At 48.0% G+C, this 25,989-nt stretch overlaps 2 protein-coding genes across 2 annotated transcripts; one reads left to right on the top strand and one right to left on the bottom strand.

Annotated features, from left to right (window-relative positions):
* Window positions 1-10,689: 10,689 nt before the first annotated feature.
* NPC2 (NPC intracellular cholesterol transporter 2) lies at window positions 10,690-20,508 on the bottom strand. Its single transcript, XM_004584591.3, has 4 exons — window positions 20,253-20,508; window positions 14,153-14,260; window positions 12,421-12,593; window positions 10,690-11,365 (listed from the first exon to the last, which is right to left on the bottom strand). The coding sequence occupies exons 1-4, from the start codon at window positions 20,332-20,334 to the stop codon at window positions 11,279-11,281; spliced, it is 450 nt and encodes a 149-aa protein (XP_004584648.1). The 5' UTR covers window positions 20,335-20,508; the 3' UTR covers window positions 10,690-11,278.
* A 264-nt stretch (window positions 20,509-20,772) lies between these two features.
* Window positions 20,773-22,165, top strand: ISCA2 (iron-sulfur cluster assembly 2). Its single transcript, XM_004584397.4, has 4 exons — window positions 20,773-20,924; window positions 21,069-21,171; window positions 21,265-21,380; window positions 21,682-22,165. Exons 1-4 carry the CDS (start codon window positions 20,854-20,856, stop codon window positions 21,854-21,856), a joined length of 465 nt encoding a protein of 154 aa, XP_004584454.1. The 5' UTR covers window positions 20,773-20,853; the 3' UTR covers window positions 21,857-22,165.
* Window positions 22,166-25,989: the final 3,824 nt, after the last annotated feature.

Below are 25,989 nucleotides of genomic sequence, written 5' to 3'. Positions count from 1 at the left end.
TTTATTTTTATTATAAAGTCAGATATACAGACAGGAGGAGAGACAGAGGAAGATCTTCCTTCCAATGATTCACTCCCCAAGTGAGCCGCAACAGGCCAGTGCGCGCCAATCCGATGCCGGGAACCTGGAACCTCCTCCAGGTCTCCCACGTGGGTGCAGGGTCCCAATGCATTGGGCCGTCCCCGAGTGCTTTCCCAGGCCACAAGCAGGGAGCTGGATGGGAAGTGGAGCTGCCGGGATTAGAACCTGCGCCCATATGGGATCCCGGGGCTTTCAAGGCGAGGACTTTAGCCGCTAGGCCACGCTGCCGGGCCCTGTAGGCATCTCTCTTAAGGGTTGTAACTCCCACTGGTAAGCTTGAGAACCAGGACTGGGGGGGGACCTGGATAGGCAGGTGGTGGTACCTGCTGGCATGCATGTGGGCTGAATAGTGGTGTTGCTTGGGTTGAGCTAGGCTTCAATGCCCATTGACATGTAAGAGAGCTTAATGGAATGTGGGACAGATTGGACCAGTCTGCTGTGCAAATTAGCAAGCATAGGAACCAGAGCTAGGGACAGGCCTAGTGGGGGTTAATAGGGGTCACTCTGACTGAGCTACAGCTCCTGATGGTGAACATGAGGGCTGAGTGTGTGGTGGGCAGGGTTGGGCTGGGCTTCAGCATTCATTGTGTTTTTTTTTTTAAAGATTTATTTATTTTATTACAAAGTCAAAGTCAGATATACAGAGAGGAGGAGAGACAGAGAGGAAGATCTTCCATCCGATGAGCAGCAACGGCTGGTGCACGCCGATCCGAAGCCGAGAACCTGGAACCTCTTCCAGGTCTCCCACGCAGGTGCAGGGTCCCAACTCATTGGGCCGTCATTGACTGCTTTCCCAGGCCACAAGCAGGGAGCTGGATGGGAAGTGGAGCTGCCGGGATTAGAACCGGCGTCCATATGGGATCCCGGGGCGTTCAAAGCGAGGACTTTAGCTGCTAGGCCACGCTGCCGGGCCCATTCATTGGTTTTTGTGAGATGAGACTGGAGACAGAACTGAACCAGCAATTGCAGCTGCTAGTGTGTGAGGCTGATGTGGGGGACAGACAGAACTGGACCCCATACTGGTAAGCAGGCATAACAGTCATGTCTGGAATTGTTTCAGGCAAGGTTTCTTTGGGGATCCCCCCAACTGAACCGCTGGATTCAGAACTCCAACCATAGAGAGAATTACAGTTTCTGTGGTCTGACCCTGGAGTGCACGTGTCAGAGCTGGGACTCTTCGGTGGTTTGGATGGAGGAGTGCATACCCAGATGCACATGGAAGATATGACAGTCCATTGGAAGCTACAGAAGACATCTGTTATAACAGAGGAAGGAGGGTAGAAAAGTTGGCCAATTACCCCAGCCAACTGTTGGCAGCAAGTATCTTGGTAAATAGAGACTGTAAGGTGGACTATATCAGCCAATGGACCTTGGAAGGATTTCCTCATCTTTGGATTGGTGAGGTAAACAGCATTTCAGGATTACTGAATTATTGAAACCACTTGAGCAGAACCCTTGGAGCATGTTCCACACTGGGGACCCTGGGATGATGTCAGGTAGCTATTCCCAATCCCCAGGTACTGAGGCAGTTGCGAGGCTGGGTGCACCTTTCCCTGTATATCCCCCACCCCCTTTCCGCAGATACAGGAAGAAAGAGAGAGAAAGAAAATGTGAAAACAATGGTCTCACCCACATTCCCCTAACCCTTGGTCCTTCCCACCCTAATCAACTATGTAAACATCATCAAGAAAGAAAGAAAGAAAGAAAGATAAGAATGATGCCCCCAGTGACCTAGTCACCTCTTATTTGGGCCTACCTCCACGTCTTAAAAGGGACCATAATAATGGAGAACCAAGTCTCCAATTTGTTGAATATTGAGGGGAGGTGGAGGACAAACCCTGGTAGAGTGCTTTATCTGTATGGGGGGAAGTGATTGGGTAAGAATCTCCTGGGAAGGAGACATTTCAGCAGAAATGTGGAGGATGAATAGGAGCTAACTCAGTGAAAGAGGAAGGGAGAGAGGACTGCACAGCTGTGAGCGTCCACGGCCAAGGAAGACACAACGGACAGCCAGAGGAAATGGAAGGCCCTCAGCCCGGCTGGCACACGTGTAGAAAGGAGAAGTGGGTCCCTCAGCCTGGGGAGAAGGCGGGGCTGGAAGGCTGAAATCCAAGTAGATAATTATAGCTGAACACACCAGGGGACTCCAAGACATTTGCAGAAAGTGGGATTAAAAAAGGTTGATTTTAATGCAAAAAAACTTCTTGAAATTCATGCATGATTTTTCTCATATATTCATTTTCCATAATTTTTTGAAGACTCTTCATAGCCATAGATTTCAATCTTGTCTTTTTTTGCAGCAAGAGAAACATCTTTAAATTCCATTTTCCATAAACTTTTTGAAGTGCCCTAGCATGCTAGGTTCATAGCCAGGATGTAACCAAATAGTCTTAGTGCTCGCATAAATTAAGTAGGAAGCAGGTTGGAGACTATCAGTTCAGGAGGCTGCTGACTACAATAAAATTTCCGGAAAAATCTCAGGAGACAGAGCAGGAATAAGCTTGTCGAGTGAAGGAAAGAATGGATGGAGAGGGTTGGTGCAATAGCGTCACAGGCTAATCCCCAGCATCCCATATGGGAACTGGTTCGTGTCTTGGCCGCTCCACTTCCCATCCAGCTCTCTGTTTATAGTCTGGGAAAGCACCAGAGGATTGCCCAAGTCTGTGGGCCCCTGCCACCATGTAGGAGACCCAGAAGAAGCTCCTGGCTGCTGGCTTTGGATCAGCTCAGTTCTGGCTGTTGTAGCCATTTGAGGAGTGAACCAGCAGAAGGAAGATCTCTCTGTGTCTTCTCTCTGTAAATTTGTCTTTCCAATAAAAATTTATAAATCTTCAAAAAAGAGATAGATTTAGAAAGACATCATTACAGTATCAGACATGTCTGTTTCCAGCCATGTTCCCGGCAGAATCCTGACCCAGCCCTGCCTCCCTCAGAGCCCATCTCCCATGGTGCTGCTGGGCCATCTTGTAGCCATGGCATTTTACACATGTGACCGTCACAGCGATGCCCCGAGGGCATCACAGGAGTGATTTGCAGCTTGCCACTTCCACTAGACTCTGAGCCCCTTGAAGGCAGTGACCTGGCCTCACTGCTATGTTCCAGCCCCTGTGGCCAGCATGTGCCCAGAAAGCACTGGCAGAAGCAATGCTCGCATCATTCATTCAGCCAGACAGCACAGGGATTGAGATGCGAGAAGTGTGCATTCTCAATCCTCGGAACTAACAGCAAAGACCTTCAGGAGAACCAGGTGCCTTGCAGGTCTGTTTTGTACCCAAAGAGAAGCATTTACTGAGTTAATACTCCTCTTGTTCCTATGGCGATTAAATCAAGGACTTTTTTTTTTTCTGGAAGAGGATTTGGTTTGCTGGAAATGGGCTCAGCTATCTTGCTAAGTCAACAGGATCAAGGTGGGAATACCCAGAAGATTCACTGCTCGACCTCCACACTGCACTGGCCTGTAATATTAACGTTCTGAATATGTGTGACCTTTGTGTTTCTCAACCACACATGCACAACTACTGCTTCCTTTGGTCTGCATGTACCGCATGAGGCATCAACTGAAACAAGTTGAATGAGTCATCCAAGGTCACGTAGCAGATCAGTCAGGCTTTTTTCCTCCTGCACTTCATAGCCTTGCTGTCTGCCCCAGCACTGTCCCTGTCACCCATCTTGAAGGGAGTGGCTTCTCAGCGGTCACACTCTGGGAGATGTCTTGAGAGCCCTTCAGGTTTGGCAAGCAGCTGAAAGGGGTCTTCAGGGGGGCTGCCGGGAGCCAGCATTCCAGAGGAGAGAGGGCTGCCTATGTCAGATACGCTTTTTCTTGCCCTCCCAGAACCAACTAGATCTGAGTACAGGATGCAGCCATGGAGACCATCCCCATGTGAACCTGACAGGGATAATCTGGAGGGAGAAGCTTGCTGAAGTGCAGACAGACAACAGCCAGGGAAGGTGTGGTGGTGGTGGGGCAGGTCCAGAAAGCCTTCAGGGTGGAGATAAGCTCTTATTATCAGTAATTTCTGGATATAGGTGGCAGGTAACTACTGACTACCAGCTCTAACCCCTTGGTCCTGTTCCAGGGCCTCCCATGGGGGAGAGGCCACCACCAGGCTCTTTTTGAAGAGAATAAAACCAAACCAACTGTCACTCTTCCCTCTCCTTTGCAGACTAGGGTGCTGCAGAGTTAAATGACCAGATTCAAAACCTTAAGAAAATGGCTTTTTAAAAAAAAAGATTTATTTATTTGAAAGGGAAAGTGGCACACAGAGAAGTAGAGATGGAGACAGAAACAGAGATCTTCCATCTGCTGGTTCACACCTCAAATGGCTACCGCTGCCTGTGGTAACCAGGCTGACGCCAGGAGCGAGGAACGCCATCCTGATCTCCTACCTACCTGGGTGTTGCACTGCCTTCCTGGATGCATTAGCAGGCGCTGAATCAGGAGCAGAGCAGCCAGGACTTGAGTCAGCATTCCAATGCTGGCATTGCAAGAGGTGACTTAAAGTGCTGTACCACAGTAGCAGTCCCCAAATCACATTTTTCACTGTGAAATCCTTTAAGGATGTGGACCAGACTGTGCTGCAGTAGATTAGGCCACAGTCTGTAACAGCAGCATCTCACCTAGGTGCAGGTTCAAGTCCTGACTGCTCCACTTCTGATCCAGCTCCCTGTGATGCACCTGGGAAAACAGTAGAAGATGGTCCAGGTCCCTGGGCCCTGGCACCCGTGAGGGAGACCCTGATGGAACATTGGCATTCTGGTTTCAGCCTGGCCTGGCCTCTGCCTAGGGAATAAACCAGTAAATGGTAGATCTCTCTCTTTGTTTCCCCGCCTCTGTAACCTTGCCTTTGAAATAAATAAATTGATCTTAAAAAAAAAAAAAGATCTTTAAGGGTGGGCATGTGCTGCTGGGAAGGCAGCAGATGATGCCGAAGTACTTTGGTCCTTGTCACCCACGTGGAAGACTAAAACGGAATTCCAGCTTTGACCTGGCCCAGCCATGGCTGTTGTGGGCATCTGGGGGAAGATCTCCCTCATAGCAACAACAAAAGAGAGATTTCTTAAACAGTTGGCTGAGTGATGAGTTCTAGGCAGTTACTTAAAGCTGAAAGTGGAGTCTATACTATGCAGGTATTTCCCGGCTGGTGAGCTGACACCCAAAAGTTGCTTGCAAGAAAAAGTGATTTTATGTGCCAAGGAGAGAGTTGGCATCTGACTTACTGAAGGCAAATCAGAGTGGGGCACCAGTGGGGCATCAGCCTTGAAAGGAGCCTGGAGTTAAATCTGGAGGACAAATCAGGCGATCATAATGATATGAAGGACCTTTCTCAAGCACCCTGTGTTCTCACTAGAACTGCCCCGAGCTGGGTCTTCTTATCTGTTCTCATCTCCTATTTCACAGTTGAGGAGACTAGTGGCCTTCAGAGGCTAAGTGATTTAACCAAAGTCAATCAGCTAGAAAAAGTTGGCAGGGAGACATAAGCCCAGCTATTGTTTGGTGCAACAGCTAAAACGCCACTGACATCTGCAATGGTGAAGACACCACTTGTAGTGTGCCTTGTTCAAGTCCTGGCTCCAGCATCCTGCTAGTGTGCGCCCTGGGAGGTAGCAGGTGATAGCCTAAAGGAACTGGGTTCTGACATCCCCCTGGGAGACCTGGATGGAGTTCTTGGCTCCCAGCTTTGGTCTGGCACAATCCCAGATGTTGAGAGATCTGGGGGAGTAAACCAACAGATGGAAGATCTCTCTCCCTCTTTTTGTTTGCTTTTCAAACAAAATGAAAATAGATCAAAGTTTAAAAAAACACAATTGTGCAAAAAAGTATTAAATGTTTTAGAAATGAGGAAACAACTTTCCAAGGTGAACAGCTTTCCTGTAGACTCTAGGGAGATGCCCAGTTGTCTTGTGGGACAGTCCACAGTTGGTGCCATCCTCTCTCCCGGGTGCCAGGCTCCTAGATTCTGGAGCTCCATGGCAGGAGCTGAGACCAAGATCTCCAGGCAGGAAAAGATGAGGGTTAGAACAGAAGCTCAACAACATACAGCTGAGGTTTCTGGAGGCTCAGACACAAAGCTCTGGGGCCCAGCACCCCTGAGATGGTCTTGCAATCCAGTATTTTGGCTTTAGGCTTAATCCTAAAGCCCTCTGGGCTCCAGATCCCTGGCCCGCCGCAGCGTTCAGTGTTCCCTGCTGGGTCTCAGTAAATTACAAACCTTGAGTCCTGAATGAGGACACCATCTGGGAATCTGGTCTGACCCCTTGGTCTATCCTAAGCCACCTGTTTTAACTGTGGCTGACAGCAGAACCACTGGGTAGTCCTCGCTGTTTCGGTGAAAGAACTTCTCACCACTGCACAACTGACATGAGCGTAATTTCCCTTGATTGCAAAATACCGTGAAGACTCTCCCAGCATCTCGTGTAGGTGCCCCGAAGAGCTCCATCAATCTTTGTCTTTGGAGTTTCTCTCCCTCATGGCAGAGGCGATGTGGCTGGGGAGGCAGAGTAGAGAGCAGAGTTGTTTGCTTCCCTCACGTCAAGAACGAACACTGCCGCGACTAGCCTGCCCTTTCACTTTCTGATCTGGTGCCTCCAGCTTTTCCACCATGCTGGAAGCCAGCAGACGGATGTCTGTCGGCCAGGTTCCTTGTTGGCCTGCCCTGCTGGCAGTCAGAGTTAAGCTGATCTGCTGGCTGCTTAGCTGGGACGCATGATTTGTGGTCAGGGGCCTGCCAGAGAGGAGCCAAGGCTTTATCTCCCAGAGTCCCTGCAGGCAGGGTGGGAGTGCTGCCATGCCAGCTCAGCTCTAGCATGGCATACCTTTCCTCTCCATGGGGGGCAGCAAAGAATCTGCGCCTGGTAACTACCGCAGGGCAGCCGGTGGAGCAGCGGCAGGGAATGCTTGGGGCGATAGGTGAGGACACTGCTCTGCCACCACAGCCTGGAGGAAGAGTCAGCTGGGGGGGTTGGCACTCACATTGCTCACCCTCTGGGACCCTCAGGACACCTACGCAGCTCTGCCCCTTCTGGACTCCACCCTGCCTTCTATCCCTCACCTCACTCCCTTTCATTTTATCTAATTTTTTAGGAATCAAACCCCTGGTTTAGAGAGCATGGTAGGTTCCCATAGTGATGGGCCGTTCAGCTGTTTCCATGGCAACCAACACCCCGACCATTTAGTTGCTAGTCAACTGACAGCTGTAAGTGAATCGTATTCACTTTAGAAGCTGAGGAATCAGCCCAGGGAGTCTCCTCCAAGATAAAGACACAAAAATGGCTCAACCTCTTCAAAGATGTGTGGGTAACACCCCTCTACCAGATGCGCAGAGCCACTTTCCACCTTGGGGTACACACCGCTGCCTTTCCCACCCAATTCTCAACACACAGATTACCTAGCTGAGCATTCCAGGCCTTCATCCCTGCCAGGCACATCCCAATCTCTGGCTCTGTGAAGAACACTTGTTTAGCATGGCTCTCTTGTTGAGACTCAACATAGAACTCTTTTGTCTGTGCCCGTTCCCTTCCTGGTTACCATGACCCGATCCTCATGCAGCAACTGATCACTTAGCAAGTATTCACTTCCAGACGGTCTGAAGTGAATGGTTACTTCAAGAATATCTCTTTGTCAACCTCACCCTTGTCAAGTCGCCCTTCCTATGTCTGGGGCCAACCCAAAGACCTGTGTTGTATCGGCTTTTGCAAAGCATAATTGAGATCACTATTTCTTTTTAAAGTCAACTAAGATTTCAAAAACAAACATGCAGGCTTTGAAATGACTCCATGTGTGTTGGACTTAATTAACAGACTTCACACCTAACCTTCTCCCAAATTGGGGATACTAGGCGTTTGTTTCCCTTTATTTTGTAAGCAGGGGTGCTCTTCAGTTTATTTTCTTTCTTTCTTTTTTATTTTACCTACTAGAGTGTGGGAGGGGGCTCTGGGATTTAGCTGCTCTGGAATTCATGCAAGAGTTGAGTCTGAACTTCTCAGGTTTGCTCAGAGGACTAGAAAAACCCAAGATTGACATGGGAAAGAGCGTGACCTTTAGAGACTAAGCTCCAATGCTTCTGGCTGTTATAATGACCATGAACCATTTGCGGGGGATGACCTTTCAAACTAATCCCGGCATTGGTGTCCCACCTAGCTCACTGCTTCGGCCAGAGAGCTTCCACGATAGATACAGCCAGAAAATAGATGCAAACTATCACAGTCCCCTTCCGTTCTGGAGGTAGGGTAGTGACTAGCCAAATTGTTCATCTTCTGTGCATTTAACATAGGAAGATAGAGGGGCATGGAGTGTAGGGGGGTGGCTGTTGGCCTCAAAGGAGCTAAACACAAGGAATTCTCTCAGGGAGTCTGCAGACACCCACAGGAACCGAGCAGGGATTTTCTGAGCCTCGTAGGAAGTTCCTGTACACAGAAAAGCCCCATTTTTTGGAGGATACTTCATCAAGTAGCAGATTGAAATTTCTGCTTTCCCAGTTCTTTCTAGACAAAGAGGAGCGTTTGACTCCTAGAACAATAGCCAGCCATTGCAGAGAGTGTGTCACACCAAGGGGGCGGCAGCAGGGGAGGGGGGAAAAGAGGGAGGTCATTCTAAGTGTTTTACATGCCTCATTTCATTTAATCTGCACAGCCTTATAATTATCATCCTTGGCCAGCAAATAAGTGTACTGAAGTGGAGAGAGAAATTCCAAGTGGTTTGAAGGCAGAACCCATAGTGGTTAACCCCTTTGCAATTTACATAATTCTGGTACACCTAGGGCCTGCTTGGGAAGCCAGAGCGAAATGTCCCCTTAGACCCAATGTGAGAGCATAAATAAAAGATCTCAGCTAAAAGAGTTGTGGTTGAATGGCTTCAGAATCAACTCGCAAGGTTTTACTGTGGATAACTTTCTACCTGGTGCATTCCTGACCCCTGGTGGTTCCTCTGGGAAACTCACAGGTCAAAGAAAAGGTTGTAGTGAAACCACGAAGATGGGGAAGAACTGGGCCAAATGGATCATTTGCATTTAACCACATTGTGCAAGTTAAGAACTTCCTGTTTTCTGCCATACAAGAGATGATTTTCCAACATCCACATTATCTAATTCAACTATCAATAAGCTTGTAATTCCTGTGCCATCCACAATCTGATGGCATTTGACGTATAGCTAGGTATGAAATAACCTAAATTTTAACTACTTAATTTTTTTTTCTTTTTTTAAAGATTTATTTTTATTACAAAGTCAGATATACTGAGAGGAGGAGAGCTAGAGAGGAAGTGGAGCTGCCGGGACTAGAACCAGCAGCCATATGGGATCAAGGCGAGGACCTTAGCCACTAGGCCATGCTGCCGAGCCCTTAACTACTTAGATTTACAGCAAAGCTGGGAAATTGATGCTTCAAGGGTCTTTTGCGGGGTTTCTGCATGTCCATGTCCTAAGCGTCATATGGTTTGTTTCTTATCTCAACCTCTTTCCCAGAGGAGTCAGGCTTAGGTCTAACCTCATCTCCTGTGGACTTCAAGGACCACCATGACACAGAGAAGGGATGTATTGCCACTGACAGCATCAGCCTTGGCACATGCTGTGGTGTTGGGATGATTTTGCCGCATTAACAGCCCCTTCCACCAAGCCTCTGAAATACCCCCAAACACCCAAATCCAGCACAGCTCTGCTATCTTCTCATCTGTTGTCAAATTAAACTTTTCTCATTCCTTTACCCTCAGATCTTGCCCTTGTTATTTGAACTTGGCTTCGGGGACAGCACCTGAACTTTCGGCATCAAGAACATCAGAGTATTTGCCACATAACCATGCTTCTACTTTCACAGAAGTAAAAGCCTAGAGTTCCCTGACTTAGCCATTGCTTGCTGCTACTTCACATTTTATTTTCTTTAAAACAAATAGTTAATTTGAGAGTACTCCCCTCAGCTGCTTCAGCTTTCCCAATGCCTGGGCCTAGGCTGAGGCAGAGGGGTGGTTTCTCATCGCTGGCAGAAACCCAGCTCCTTGAGCCCCCATTACTTCCTTCCAGGAGCTGCAATTAGTAGGCAGCAGGTGGCAGGAGTCAGAAGCAGCTACTGTACCCAGGTATTCCAATGTGGGACATGGGCATCTTAACTGCTGAACACCTGCCCCTCCATCTTTAAGTGTCTAGGCTTTCCCTATCAAGGCAGAGGACTCCCGGAAGATCACTATGTGCTACCCCAATCTGTAACTCCAGACTCGTTAGTCCCCTTGCCCTTTCAGGTATTGCAGTATTCAAGTAGGTGGTGAATATTTTCATGGTCTCTTTCAGCTGTGTTTGGTGGTATGTGATGGTGTCAAATAAAGAAGCCCAAGGCCATTCTGTGTAAGATGGATAAGGTCCAACTGGGGAAAAATAAAGAGTGAAAGATAGCTTCTGAGTCAGGTGTTCAGGGAGAATGTGGGGACCATGGAACTGAGTGCTGGTCACTCACAGGCCTAAGGGAACATACTCTGTCAGAAAGAAGTAGGTGGCCCCAGCCCAAACAAAGAAGACAACACCAAAAGGATTTTATTTATTCAAAGCTACATTCCTAGGTGCAGAGAGAAGCTACTAGTTAACGCTCTTAAAAAAAAAAAAAAAAAAAAAAGACAAATCAAGCATGTGTGAATCAACTGCTGCCTTTAATGAAAACCACCTAAGACAGAAGAGATGACACCACCACAGAAAAGCAGGCATCTGCAGCCGATGCAGCCTAGGAGGCTCCTCTCTGGCAGGTCACTAGGTCCCAGCAGAGGTCACTGTTACGGGAGCACTGGAGTCCAGCCAGAGGACATGGTGGCGGATGCACTGGATCCAGAGAGGCACTTAGAGAAGAGGAACCTTCGGGGGTCAGGTTGCAGCTGGTGGGGGGTGGGGGAGTGGTGGTCTGGAAGCCAGCCTCCACGGGGAGGACCAACAGGGCATGGTGCCTGAAGGCCCCCAGGCAACCTCCTTCAGGTTTGGCCTGGTTGGGCCCTCCGAGACGGGTGACTTGATCCCTGCTGTCCCGCTAGCTTTCGTAAGGCAACAGTTCTGGGCTCTCAGGAAATCGGTCCAAGGTGCTGCTGGAGGCTGAGGGGCAGCAAACAGTGCCTCGACACTCATTTCATCCTGGGCGGGGAACAAGTCTCAGGTCTGAAGTCTTGGCCGCCACCTCCCTTCCTCCACCCCCACCGCTAGCCCTCACACAGGTAGGCTGGCCTCGGAGGGCTCTAGGCTGCGATTTCAATTGGGATTTCCCAGCAGAAGAGACTTTTCTGCTTCTCATCCTTAAGTTCCCACTTCACCACCAGTTTTATCTGGAGAAAGAGAACAAGAATAGGCAAATGTGAAACTGGAACTTGATCTCCACCCATACATTACCTACAGCTTTACCAAGTGCTTAGACTTAGCTTGAGCTGGTTTTCAAATCAAATGTACTCCACTTACCAGGTAATAGCTATCATACATTGAATGCCCCGGCTCAACACTCTTGTGTATGTGAAGTTCAGAAATCCTCATGTTCATATGGATACTTCACTAATAAATCTACAAACCTATCTCTATCTCCAACATTCCTTAAGCCTGGACTCCTTATATTTGAATCTTTTTAGAATGTCCTTTAGTGATTGTCTCTTCCAGAAAATAAATGACCAGATTACCTTTAGGTTCTAACTGGTTTCCTATCAAGAAATGCAGGGGAAACAACAACAATAAAGACAAACCATTTTGCTTCACTATTCTTACCAAAATCTCTACCTTTAGTGCTTGGCAGAAAAAGTGGTTGTGGTGGGTCAGAGGTGAAGGTGGAGGTTGTTGGGGGTCAAAGCGAGAAAAAAAGTTAAAAAAAGCTACCTCTGTTACAGCTAGCAGACCTCTGCTCTCCCAATGTGAGGTTAAGTGGGGCAGTCATCTTCTGAAGATAATGCTGAGACATGCTGCTTCTTCAGCTATTTTGGTACCTGAGCCAAACCTTTTAACCCTGCACAGGTTTTGGAGGCACAAGATCCAGCTCTAAACCCTGGATGTCTTATTTCTTAATGGAGTGGACTCTGTATCGCATGACGTTAGAGGATCAAATTTCCTCATCCATAAAATGGAAAGGCTAACACCTTCCCAAAGGGCGGTCATGAGGCTCCAGGGACACAATGCATGTGAAAATGACATCATTAGGTTACATGAAGGAACAGAGGGAGACATCCTCCCCACTCCAGGACCCCTTGCACCCTAACCTATTTCTTGCTCCTCAGATTCTACTTCTTCATCATAGACAGGAGGTGCCCCTGATCACAAGGCTTTATGTCCTGTCCCTTGCCCCTCAGACTGCCAGTCCAGCCCCAAGACCTCCAGTGACCTCACCTACAGCGTCACTCACCGAAGGGTACTCATTCTTCACCGGGAGTTTGTTCAAGTAGCTATAGGTCCGGCCTTTTTGAATGGGGCAGCTGATTCCACTCTTACAACCGTCAGGCTCAGGGATGGGAAAAGGAACCGGAACCCCGAACAAAATGCCATGCACATAAGCTGTGCTGTTTTTAGACTGGATATCTAAAAGGGAAAATAAATAAATAAATAAATAAATAAATAACATAAAAAGACAAGATGGTGGGAGGCTGCTTCCAAATTCTAAGTCAAAAAGTTCAGACATGTTCTCAAGCAACAACATTGTCATCATATCAAACCACAGAACTCACATTTCGTTCCCTGTGTTTCTTTTTGTTGTTGGGGTTAGTACCTTGCACAGAACAGGTGTTCTCTGCAATTCATGACCAATTACTGAATTATGCAAAAAGGAGCAATCAGTAGGAACTTTTTTGCTGTTCACTGCCTTTCACTGTTTCTCAGGAACATCACGGCTACTTGGACAGATAACCTCAGCCAAGAAGGCATCTGATTCTTGGCAGTGAACTTCCTACTCCCTGGTCACACCAGACTCTAACAAAGTTTCTGGTGTGTCTAAAATGCTGTGGTCTGTGACAACAGTGAAGGCGGTAGGTAGCTCTTTGGAGACTGGGGAAGATTAGAAAGAGATATGTTTCATGAAAAACTCCATCTTCACATCCCAACAAGGGCAGCAGGAGTAAAATATGCACAACATTAGTACAACCCGAGTTAGGAGCTGCCAGGCATCTGGGGAATCCCAACTGTTGGCTCTGTGTCTTTCTTTCTGTGCGAGTTGGGGATGACTTTGGTTTTGAAGGTATTTTGTTATTCATTTTTATTGAAAAGTCAGATATACAGAGAGGAGGAGAGACAGAAAGCAAGATCTTCCCTCCAATGATTCACTTCCCAAATGATCGCAACAGCCGGAGCTAAGCCGATCTGAAGCTTGGAGCCCTGAGCCTGCTCCTGGTCTCCCACGTGGGTGTAGGGTCCCAAGGCTTTGGGCTGTCTTTGACTGCTTTCCTAGGCCACAAGCAGGGAGCTGTATAGGAAGCGGGGCTGCCAGGATTAGAACCAGCGCCCATATGGGATCCCAGCGCATGCAAGGCAAGGACTTTAATCGCTAGGCCACTGCGCTGAGTCCTGGAACTTGAAAGTTTTTATATCTGAAGGTAACACATATAGCATAAGAAAGCAACAATTTCTAACAGCATTTCTTCAAGTGAAGAAGAAAGCTCAGGATTTGGAGGTTCTGAGCATTCAGTGAGCTCCCCAGACCTTAGAGAGATGGCTAAGTATCAGCCACACCCTTACTTTCAGCTGAAGGAGTTCCAGAGTGGACAGCCTTGGAGTCTGTGCAAGGTCTCCCACATCTGCAGCCAGGCAGAGCTGACCTTCCCACAGAGGCCTGCTGTGCAACAAGTGCTATAATAGTACAAGGAAAACTCAAACCATTTTCTCTAACCTGGGAAGGCAGTCACTGCCCCACTTGTTTACAGGGAGTCCGGCAGGCATGGACTCTGGGGAATGGGCCTCTGCACCCAGTACGAGAGGAGTGGCCAGTGCCCCAAGGAACCACAGCTCCGCACAAGGCGGGAGGGAGGTCATGGAGGCCAGTAGGCCAGTCCCCAACTTCTTTCCCCATTCTAGGGCTCGTTGGGATCTGTGAGATCTATGCTACCCCTCTTAGGCCAGCTTTAATGGAAGGAGCCGTCTGTACTCACTGCTGGAGAAGGTGACATTGACACCATAGGACTGGCCTTTTTGCAGTTCGCAGGGCTGGACATGGCACGGGCTCACATTCACTTCCTTAATCACCCCAACTTCAGAACCTGCAGATAAAGAACAACAAATTGGAACTGGAAGGAAAGTAAGCTGTGGAGGATTCTCCTTTCCTCGTGGAAATGCGTTCTGCTATCCTAGTGGTCAGACTCCATCCTTCTTTGGCCACTTCCCTGGATGGAATCTTTGTGACAATATGGAATTGAAAGTCAGAACCCAGATCCCTCTTCTTCCTGAAATCACAGCTTGTCAACCAGAGGGAAAGGGAACTAGCTGGTGTTCTGACCAAGACACAGTGAATATTTATCAAACCAAATATCCAGAAGCCATGGCCACAAGATTATACAAACGGACTACACTATAACCAAAGAAATGCCAGGTATTCCTGGACTCGTATCTTGTATTCTCTCTCTCTCTCTAAGATTTATTTTACTTTTATTTGAAAAGCAGATTTACAGAGAAGAGGAAAGACAGGGAGGGAGAGAGGTTTTCCATCTGCTGGTTCTATTCCCAAATAGCTGCAATAGCTGGAGCTGATCCGATTTGAAGCTGGGAACCTGGAGCTTCTTTCTGGGACTCCCATGTGGGTGCTGCAGGGGCTCAAGGACTTGAGCCATCCTCTGCTACCCTCCCAGGTCACCAGCAGGGAGCTGAATGAGAAGTGGAGCAGCCAGGATCCCAACTGGCACCCATATGCGATGCCAGTGTTACAGGTGGAGGATCAGCCCACTATGCCATTGTGTTGGCCTCTGTATCTTGTATTCTTAACATTAAGGGGTTACACTTCAGATCTCAACCTTAAAGATGCTTGCTTCCTTCTTTCTAATTAAAATACTTATTTCTACTTTCATTTCCTAGTACGGAGATACACAGGAACATCTGATTCAGCTTATTCGAGAAAACAGCAACACCAGAACCTGACTTCTGGGGAGGGAGTCGCATCAACTTTCTACCTCAGGTTCTACAACAGCAAGGACTATGTCAGGGTACCTGTTACTGCCTGTTGAAGTTTAGTGGCTTTCAGAACAGACAGACCCTTTGTGGAGTTCCTGAGTCATTTATTCTTAGACTCTAGAAACACTGTATCTTGGGCAGCAAGAATGGGGGAAACCAAGGCCAAAGAGGCTTACCACATCAAGTTCCCCTGACATTACTTGAAAGTATATGAAACAGAAGTGTATAAAGAGGACCGCAACATGCTCAAAGCCACATGGCCTGCAGAGGGTAGCTTAGGACTTTCTGGGTCAACTTGACTCAGACCTTGAGTGACCTTTCAACTTTGTAGCTGTGGTGATAGATGGAAGAAGACCTCCACCACGGATTCCTGGTCGTCCGCTCTTTGAGGCATGTGGTTGAAATGTCAAATTCAACTACAAAAAGCCTTTTCAAGTATGTTGATTCAGCCTCATAGGGTGGCCCCTCACTACTGTTCTCTGAGAGGCTAATTCCGCATCCCTGTTGCCAGCAATGAAATATCATATGACCAAATGTTATATCCTTTCCCCAAACTCCTGGTAAATCCTTGGTGTCACTTCATTCTTTCACACCCTAACCTAGATTTCTAGAGAAATGAACAGACCCATTAGAGTCATAAGCCAAACAGGACAGCCAGGCTGGGCTTCTGAGGTTGGGCTGATTCCGCTGGCTTTCAGCTAAGTAGACGATAGAATTTCGGAGGAATGACCTGCCATCTCCGAACTGGGAATGACTTGTAACAGGGGACTAGCCTGTAATTTCTACAGTGGGATCCACAGTGTGCCCACAGCACTCCTGTGCTGTCTTCAGTCATGGTTTTTTTTTTTGTTTGTTTTGGTGGGAAGAAATCTATGAGTCACAAAATATTCTGGTTTTAAAGATAATAGGAAGTCATCTTTTAAAACTTTTAAAAAGATTTATTTATTTATTTATTTATTTATTTTTGGAAAAGCATATTTACAGAGAGACAGAGAGAGAGATGACTTAGCCAAACAGCTTAAGTCCCTGCTGTATTAAACAGCAATCCTGCTCCGTAAGTCTAAGTTTCTTTTAAGCCCTTACTTGGTCAAGGTCTCTATCCCTGCTGGGAATAATTCCCTCCCAGTATCGCACATGCTTGAAAAATAAGGATCAGATGTTAGCAAGGTCCTAGCAAAAGCCAGAAGCAGGACTCATCGGGCCTCTAGTGCTGCTTCTAGACACTAGTTTCAAAACTTGCTGTAGGACTCACCAGCTCTGTTGAATTCAGGAGTCACCTAACGGGGAATAAAGCCCCCAGGGACAGCCCTATACATTCTCCAGCCATTTCTGAATTTGTACTTCTAGAAAGAGCCACAGTTGGTTCATATTTGATAAAGGAAAATGGAATAAATTACAAAGCTCAGCCAAGAGCCCTGCTTTATGACCAGGGCAGGACGAGTGGGGGACAACTGCATCATCAGGGAGATGTTTCCACACTAACACAGGATTTTAAAGTGGCACAAACATGGCTCAAGTTTAGTGCTCCTGTTCCCTTATTTGAAGGGGCGGGGGGAGAGGCTGTGTTGGTGGGGAGGAGAGTGATCAAAATGAGTCAGGTCAAATCCAGATGCCAAGAATTCAACCCACATCACCACTCGGGGAGCCAGGACCCAAGATCCTGAGCTGCCCCTTGCTGTCCTCCTGGGGTGCCTTTTGGCAGGAGGCTGGGCTGGACTGAGAGAGCCAGGACTCCAATCTGGGTACTCTGCAGAGCTTCAAATATTCCAAGTACGCACCACCCCTCCATTTTGCAACCTTGAGAAGAGACAGGCTCCAGGCATGTCAGCCTTGGGGCCCCACCATTGCAAAGCTCTCAGGCTGCACACATTCTAAGTGTTTGTAGGGTTTTCGACTCTAACTATGGAAGCAACCTCAATTCTTGTCTTGCAGGAAAGAAAAATTTTCATGAAAAAAGAATTTAGTTTTAAAGCAAGATTTATTAGAAAAGCTGAGAAAAGGAACTTCTGTCCTAGTGACAGAAGGGGGCTTTTAGAGAGAAAGGACCTGTACCTCCTGCCATAGTAGCAGGAGGAGGAAATACTTGAATTAATGGTGGGGATAGCATCTTTTAAAGGCTCACCTCAAAGATGTTTGTCCATAAACAAAGGAGAATTCCTGGTTTCCATGGTACCTGGTCCTGGGACAAAAGGCCCAGAAACGTGTCACCGGCCCTTCCTCAGTCCCTTTTTAATAATAAAGAGGCCAGTCTGAAACTACCTCCTTGGTAATGTCCTGAGAAGCTGACACTTCAGGTGGGGAATTGGTATGTTAATGTCACCCTTTTCCCTTGGGGAAGCGTATTCTGGTGAATCCAAGATATGTTCTATTTGAAAAAAAAAAAATGATGACTTGGGGGGGGACCCCAGAATACCCTAACTGCCTACTATCCAGTCTAACTTCTCTCTCATAAGCACACACAGCCGTTCCCTATCCCATCATCTACGGACACATACATATCCCCTGAACTTGAAACAACAGCATGTCAGAAATCAGCGTTGTCGTGGGAGGCTCTCAGATTGTCCAGTTCCTACAAGCTCCTTTTTGAGCATGAGTCACATGATACTTAGTTAGGAACTAAGTAAAGGGGGGGTACTCATAGCTGTGTCAGGCTGCCTTTTTTTTTTTTTTTTTTTGGCTGACAAATTGTTCTTGGACCTCGGATGTCAACAGAACAAAACTCCTTAGCTGTACCCTCAAAGATTGCAAAACTGAAGGCTGCCAGCCCCATATCACCCACTTGAGGAAATCTCACAGCAGGGGAAGGTGGGTGTAGAGCCTAGCAGTCTTTTGATGTGGCTGCAGGATGTTGCTACCTTGTATTTCCCAATCCAAAAGTAAATTGAAAATCTGTAACTGATGCTCTTTGTTCCTTTCAGAAGCTCTTCCCAGAGCTGTGCACCTCACCTTTTCAGGGAACTCTGACAATCTCTGGATTTGCTCTATTTTATGAATGTCACCACTGGAACCTCAAGTGACTCACAAAGCCTTACCAGCTTCCTATCACTAACTTCGCTGTGAGACTTTGGGTAGCAAGCAAGCTAGGTGCCTGTTTGCCAATCTGTAAGACAGATTGTAAAGACTGAATGAGTTAGAAAAGTAATAAAGTAATACAGTGTTTCCATCCACACGTTGACCACCAGTGTACGAATTCATGGAGGGAGAGTCGTCCACAGCAGGTGAAAATAGCATTTCTCAAGCGCCAGTCTCCCAACTCTGAAGCCTTCACAGCTTTGGGGTCTTCACTCTTGAATCTGTCCTGCCTCAGAATGTCACTTAAACCTCAACACAAATTTTGAAGAATCAGTGGAAAGAGTATACATACCCACTCACTTCCTTTTTCAATGTGGACGAGTGTACTCCAAAACTTCCACGGAAAAGGGGGAATTAAAAGATAGTTTTGTTCTGGGGCACATATTTTTGACAAACACGCACAGTTCTTTCATAACGTGTTGCTGTGCCGGATTTTGAAATCCCCAGAAAATCATCAAGTCTGAAGTCGGTGCTAAGGCATAAAGGTGGTTTACTCAAGTTAGCCTAGGTCTCCCAGCTGCTGCAGGATCCAGGGAGGGCAAAACAGAAGGAGAGGGAGCGAGTCCCTGGTTGAACAGCCAAGCAGCCCAGCGTTCTTACACATTTTAGGCTATCAATTATACAGTCATGATTTAGCAGGCTTCTATTGGTGGGTTTGAGGCAAGCAACTTTCAAAAGGTACAAATCGATGAGCTAGACGAGCTATAGGGCGGTGAATCCTATCAAATACCAGGTACCTCCTTCCTGAGGAGTGGTCTGCCTACGTGACCTGCCAGGTGTCCTGCTGGGTGTCACGTTGTCTATCAGGCCTGGAGTTCACATAGCCCCCAGCCAAGCAATTAAGGCAGAATCATAAAAGCAGAAAACATCTAGGTTCTTCAGTGTCTCCCACGAAAAATTTTGTATATCTTTCCCAGTCACTGCTGCCTGGGCTCTGGCTATAAAGACCCAAACATCTGGTTGTCTTTCTGCCAAATGCAGGTGTTTTTTTTTTTAAGATTTATTCATTTTATTACAGTCAGAAATACACAGAGAAGGAGACAGAGAGGAAGATCTTCCGTCTGATGATTCACTCCCCAAGTGAGCCGCAACGGGCCGGTGCGGGCCGATCCGAAGCCGGGAACCTGGAAGAACCTCTTCCGGGTCTCCCACGCAAGTGCAGGGTCCCAAAGCTTTGGGCCATCCTCGACTGCTTTCCCAGGCCACAAGCAGGGAGCTGGATGGGAAGTGGAGCTGCCGGGATTAGAACCGGCGCCCATATGGGATCCCGGGGCTTTCAAGGAGAGGACTTTAGCGGCTAGGCCACGCCGCCGGGCCCCAATTGCAGGTGTTAGGCAGTACCTCAAGAAGTCAATGATTAGGTGCGCTCCAGGCTTCCTTTCTGCGGTTTTATAGAATCAGTGTCCCATGCCTGCCATTCATCACTGCCCCTCCACAAGGAAGTCGCTCAGAATCTGCCCACCCCACTCCCTTTGCAAATCCCAACCAAGAATCCAACCACAGCGCCTGGAGGATGTTATGTGCCGCATTCTGGGACTGGAAATGCGACACGTCTTGTAGAAAAGTAAAAACAAAACAAAACAACAACAACAAAAACACGAGGAAGAATCCCAAGATTCTTTAAGTCTGAGGACGCTGTAAGGTATAGAAATAAATCTCAGGAAAGGGGAGGCGACTCTTGAGTGGTCCCCAAAAAGGAGCGGGAGGAAGCCCTACACCCTTCCCCCTCCCCCCTTCCGCGATCATGACCCTACAAACTTGGGGAAACTTCACTGAAACAGCCACCTCCGGGAGCGCCCAGGGACCGCAAAGCACGCATTCCAAGGAAAGAGTTGTGGGTCGCCAGGTTTCCGCGAGCCCAGCGCGTTCTCTCTACCCCTAAACCCTGCCAAACTTCACCCTAGTACGAGGCTGGGGCTAGCAGTGCAAGGAACCCAACCTACTGCAGCCTGACTGGTCAGCGAGGGACACCCCTCCGGCGAGGGGACAGGGCCCTCGGGTCGGGCCGGGACTCACCGCAGTCCTTGAACCGCACCGGCTCGGCCTGGACCGCGGCGCCGAGCACCAGGAGCAGGAACGCAGCCGACAGGAAACCCATCGTGGATCCTGTGATTCCAGGCTCGAGGAAGTAAGCAGTGGACGCCGCGGTCACAAGATAAACCTGACGGGGCGGGCCGGGGGGAGGAGCCCCGTCAGGCGACTGGTCATTAGCGACGACGGCCGAGGCCTGCCGGCGTTTGGCTCCGGCGAGCCAGGCCCGGTTCGTTGGGTGCCAGGCGCTCGCTGTCCCGCCCACCCGACCGACTGCTAGAGGCCAGCTCCGCCCTGCCCCGCTCCGCCCTGCCCCGCTCCGCCCTGCCCCGCTCCGCCCTGCCCCGCTCCGCCCTGCTTCGCTCCGCCTTGCTCCAGCTCCTCCCCTCGCGCTCCGCCCCGTCTGCCTTGGAACGACCCCGCTTTAGCAACCGGGAATATTTCTAAGCCAATCCAATCCCTTCTTCTCTCTCTCAACCCAATAGGCACGCCTTGAGGGCGGGGTTTCAGGGAAGTTCCCGCCTCCGAGACCCGGGAGGAGGCGGGGATAAAGGCGGCACGAGGGGCGGATTCTTGCGGGGGCAAGATGGCGGCCACCCGGGGGTCGTTCCTAACGGCCTGGACGCTGAGAGCTGTCGCCCGCTGGCCGAGGGACAGGTACTAAGACTGCGGAAGGGCACTTGAGGGAAAGTGGGACGGTCAAGGTGAGGCGTGAGGCCGTGCAGGCGGGGGTCGCCGGTCGACTCCGTACGGGAGTCGTCAGGTGTCCTGTTCCTAGACTCTGTTTGCGTTGCGCCGCAGGCTTCTCGCGGCCTCTCCGGGACTTGAGGCGCGTCGGGTAGCGTCGTCCTCCGGCGCTGAGGCTGGCGAAGGGCAGATCCACCTCACCGACAGCTGCGTCCAGGTACGAGGTGGCTCGCAAGCGCCGGGAACCTCCCCTCACCCATCCTTCCTCCACGGGCCGGCCTCCTGGATTTCCCTCCTCCCTGCTTTTCAGAGGCTTCTGGAGATCACGGAAGGGTCAGAGTTCCTCAGATTGGAGGTGGAGGGAGGTGGATGCTCCGGATTCCAATACAAGTTTTCGCTGGACACTGTAATCAACCCCGATGACAGGCAAGGAGAAAGCCCAGGGGCCGGATCCGGATAGAGGGGAGCGGGACACTTGAGCGTGTCCAGTGTATTGTGAGGGTTTAATTTGATTCAATGTAGTTAGTTTCTAAGGGGACAATTGGCCTTCCTAGTTTTCTAGGTTAGTAGAGGGTCAGGCTGGGCTCCGGGATGCCAAGGTTTAAATAGAATTCACCGTTTCTCCCTGTTCTTCATTGACATTTCTTTAGCCTGAAGGAATGTCAGCATCTCTTGTGGGGTAGGTCGTGAGGGATTAATCCCTCACTGCTCCCCGCTGGCTTTTCAGGGTGTTTGAACAGGGCGGAGCCAGAGTGGTGGTGGACTCAGAGAGCTTGACCTTCGTGAAAGGCGCCCAGGTGGACTTCAGCCAGGAACTGATCCGAAGCTCATTTCAAGTGTTGAACAACCCTCAGGCACAGCAGGGCTGTTCATGCGGGTCGTCCTTCTCCGTGAAACTCTGACTGACGTGGGATATGGGTGGCTCTAACCACCTTCTCCCCTCTGCCCCCAAGTGTCAATATGAGGAACCCGGGATTTGTAGTAGATCCTTCTAATCATGTCCCGCTCCCAATTTTTATTTCCTTTAGTGGAGCCTCCACAGATGTTGTGTTTTGCCACCTTTATTTCAGAATGTGAAGCCTTTGCTCGTTGGCTCCCTCGCTACCTGACACAGACACACAGTGACTGCAGATTTAGTCACTGGTTGAGAACAGGATAACGAATAGAGCACCATTGGAAATCATTTATCTTGGTTTTCCGAGCTGTTTGTACATATATATAACTTTGCATAAAACCTCATTTGAAAGAAAGTCCTCATCTACTAGTGTTTTGGACTTAGGGTTGTATGTTGGGCAGCTTGCATGTTCTCTTCCTTCCAAAATGAGTCCCCTTCTGCGCTTCCCATGTGATAGGACAGATGCGCTTCACTGTCCACTTGGAGCCATGAAATGAAGAGCTCATCACCCAGGGAACCTGCTTGACCCCCCTCTACTGGCTGAATTATTTGAAGAGTTCCTCCCCACTGTATACTCATGAAGACATGTCAAGGTTCAGCAACTGAATAGTTATTAAGATATGCTGATTCACCTATCTTTTGGTATAGGCTGACTGGTTTTTATATGGTAGTGAGTAGTCGCTTGGTCGGTATAGATAATAAATATGTAGGGACCTGTTTTTAGATTGGGTTACTGGATGACATGCAGGATGCTCAGGAAATTTGAATTTCAGGTAAACAACTTAGTGTAGGTTCACAAAATATGCTAGAAATTATTTATTGATTATCTGAAACTCAAATTTAACTGAATATCTTATATATTTTTTAAAAATGCTTTCATGAGAGCAACAGGGAGAGATCTTCTGTCTACTGGCTTGCTCCCCAAATGTCTTGAACAGCCAAGGCTGGGTCAGGCCGAAACCAGGTATGCCACATTCCATTCCTGTGGCCCACGCGAATGGCAGGGGTCCAGGCACTTGAGCCATCATCTGCTTCTGCTGCATCCCAGGATGTGTTGGCAGGAAGCTGGATTGGAAGTAGAGATGCTGGGACTCATAGGATGTGGATCTTGGAGGCTGTGGTTTAACCCATTCTGCCATGATATCTGCCCCAGCATCCTGTATTTTTGCTTGTACTACCTGGCAACCCTATATTTTAGGGTCACTAAAAGAAAAGCTTTTTTTTTTTTTTTTTTTTTTTTTTTTAAGAAAAGCTTTTAAACCATAGGGTCTTTTCTTATTATTTTATTTTGATGATCTTTTTTTATTTGAAAGAAAAAAAAGTTTGATGATCTTTATTTACATAGTTGATTAGGGCACAAAGAGTCAAGGGCTACAGGAAAGCGGTTAAGACCATTGTTTCCACATTCTTCTTTAATGATTTATTTGAAAGGCTCCCACTGGCCCATTCCTCAAACAGCTAAGACTGGGTCAGACTGAAACCTGGAACCTGAAGCTCAGTCTGGATCTTCAAGTGGGTGGTGGGAACTGCAGCACTTGAGCCATCGCCTGCTGCCTCTCCAGGGGTTCATCAGCAGAAAGCCACACCTGAGGAGGAGCCAGAACTCAAACCAGGCACTCTGATACGGGATCCCAGCATCCCAAGTGGCATTCTAAGCACTGTACCAAATAACCGCTTCTGGGGAATTTTTAATTACTTGGCTAGATTTGGTGCTTATACCAGTAACAGGGGTTAAAATGATAAAGTTACAGTGTGGGGCCAAGAACTATATGTAGACACAGACAGATGAAAAATAGAACCCATCACCACTGGTGATTTATAAATACCAATGTTGGGGAAACGAGTCACATTGATTCTGGAAGAATCATTGGTTAAGGCTTTTGCTCTGGTACTCAGAAATTTTAATACAGTAAAAACTTGGCATTTCTGAATTGGATTGGGATTTAGATAATTTAGTGAGACAATTTATCATTAAAAAAAAAGATGAAAAAAGAAAAAGTTTAAAAACAAAGTAACTGAGACAGAAACCTCAACCCTACACCCCTACACTGAGTGATGGCTGCCGCAGGTGCAGGAGGTAGGCTGGGCTTATTGCAGACCTGACACGTGACTCTAGCCTCAGCCCAGAATCGGAAAGGGCCACAGGAGCCAGACATGTCATCGGACTAGCAGGGCTCCAGCCAGCCAGTGATGAGCCTTGACTGACATTCCTTACCTTGTTAGGGTTCAAGCAGAGTCTGTGCCAGCACCCACGTCAAAAGGGGCATAAAACCCTCACCAGCACCATTTTGCCTGCCTTTTCTCCACACCTCTCTCTCCTTCCTCGGGTGTGGGGAGGGGGCTTGAGAGCAAAACTCAGTAAAAGTCTACATCGTTTTTACAACTGGCTGATGTTTTCTTTTCATGGGTAGTCAGCAAATCTAACACTGGGAATGTGGGAAAACCTAGGATTTGGGAAAGGGAGCTTATTGTGGCGTGGTGGAGGAGAACCCTGAGAACCTGCTGCGCTAGACACCTCCATGCTTCCCATTATCTGCAAAGTCTCGCTGGTTGCAGAATTGGCTTTAGTTTTTTATGTGGTCAGCTTCAGGTCATTAGTTCAGAGATGGGCACTTGTGCTCACCACTCAGATTCTGTTGCAGCATCATGTTCTTCAGCTCTGTGACAGTAGTGACTGGCCATATGTGACTCTATGTCCCACCCACTCTATTTTTTTGTGTGGGGGGTTGTTAACTGAATTCAGGGGTCAGAAGGAAACCTGTTTGGAAGAGATCTGAAGGCCACCAGACGCCTCTCTCTCCAACCTTCTTCTGAGAGCCAAGTCCCTTTCTTTAAGGTCCAACATCTGGCAAGAGCAGCCTGGCCCAGCGCCATGGACAGCACTGCCCATGGTTCTGTAGCCCTGCCTGGAAACCTGGCCCTAAGCTGGTGCTATGGACCTGGCCTTGGGCAGGACCCAACCTTGTCCACTGCAGCACTACTAGGCTACGGCATCAAGCCCAGGATTGCTCTTTTAACATCCCTGTTTACCTGTCCTTATAAAAATGCCACATGGGTCCAGCAAAGTAGCCTAGTGGCTAACGTCCTTGACTTGCACTTACCGGGATCCCATATGGGCACCAGTTCATGTCCTGGAGGCCCCGCTTCCCTTCCAGCTCCCTGCTTGTGGCCTGGGAAAGCAGTCAAGGATGGCCCAAAACCTTGAGACCCTGCACCCATGTGGGAAGCTCCTAGCTCCTGGCTCCTGGCTTCAGATTGGCTCAGCTCCGGCCGTTGCAGCTACTTGGGAAATAGATCACTGGATGGAAGATCTTCCTCTCTGTCTCTCCTTTCTGAATATTTGGCCAATAAAAATAAATAAATCTCTAAAAAAATGCCACATGGCTGCTGAGTGGATGTTTACCTTAAGAAATTATGGAATGGGCTCGGCATCGTGGCCTAGTGGCTAAGGTCCTCGCCTTGATCCCATATGGCCGCTGGTTCTAATCCCGGCAGCTCCACTTCCTCTCTATCTCTCCTCCTCTCAGTATATCTGACTTTGTAATAAAAATAAAAAAATAAAATCTTAAAAAAAAAAAAAGAAAAGAAATTATGGAATACTTAGGGCCTGGTGGCGTGGGCTAATGGCTAAGGTCCTCACCTTGAACCCACCAGGATCCCATATGGTCACCGGTTCTAATCCCGGGAGCTCCACTTCCTCTCTATCTCTCCTCCTCTCTGTATATCTGACTTTGTAATAAAAATAAAATAAATTAAAAAAAAAGAAATTATGGAATACTTATCATTTGGTCTTAATTACAAGTTACAGTAAAACAAATATATAAAGAGGGGAAGCATTTAAGCAGTTTGTGGCCAGTAGCCATATTGTTAAAATACTTTATTTTTTGAATAGATAATACATGTTACAACATAATAAAAATGATAAACACACACACACACACACACAAATGGGGATGCAGTGAAATTTCCCAATCCATACCTATCCATCCTACAATCCTTCCTCATAACCACCATTCTTTTTAAGAATTTATTTATCCCATAGATAGAATATGAAATAACAAATACACAAGAATATTCATTACAGCTTTTTATATATATATATATATATATATAATAGCAGAAGATAGAAAGTAGGAGCTG

The sequence above is a fragment of the Ochotona princeps genome, chromosome 26 (assembly GCF_030435755.1).
Source record: "Ochotona princeps isolate mOchPri1 chromosome 26, mOchPri1.hap1, whole genome shotgun sequence".
NCBI lineage: Eukaryota > Metazoa > Chordata > Mammalia > Lagomorpha > Ochotonidae > Ochotona > Ochotona princeps.
The sequence above is the reverse complement of the archived record's forward strand: the minus strand, read 5'-3'. Positions and strand labels throughout refer to the sequence as shown.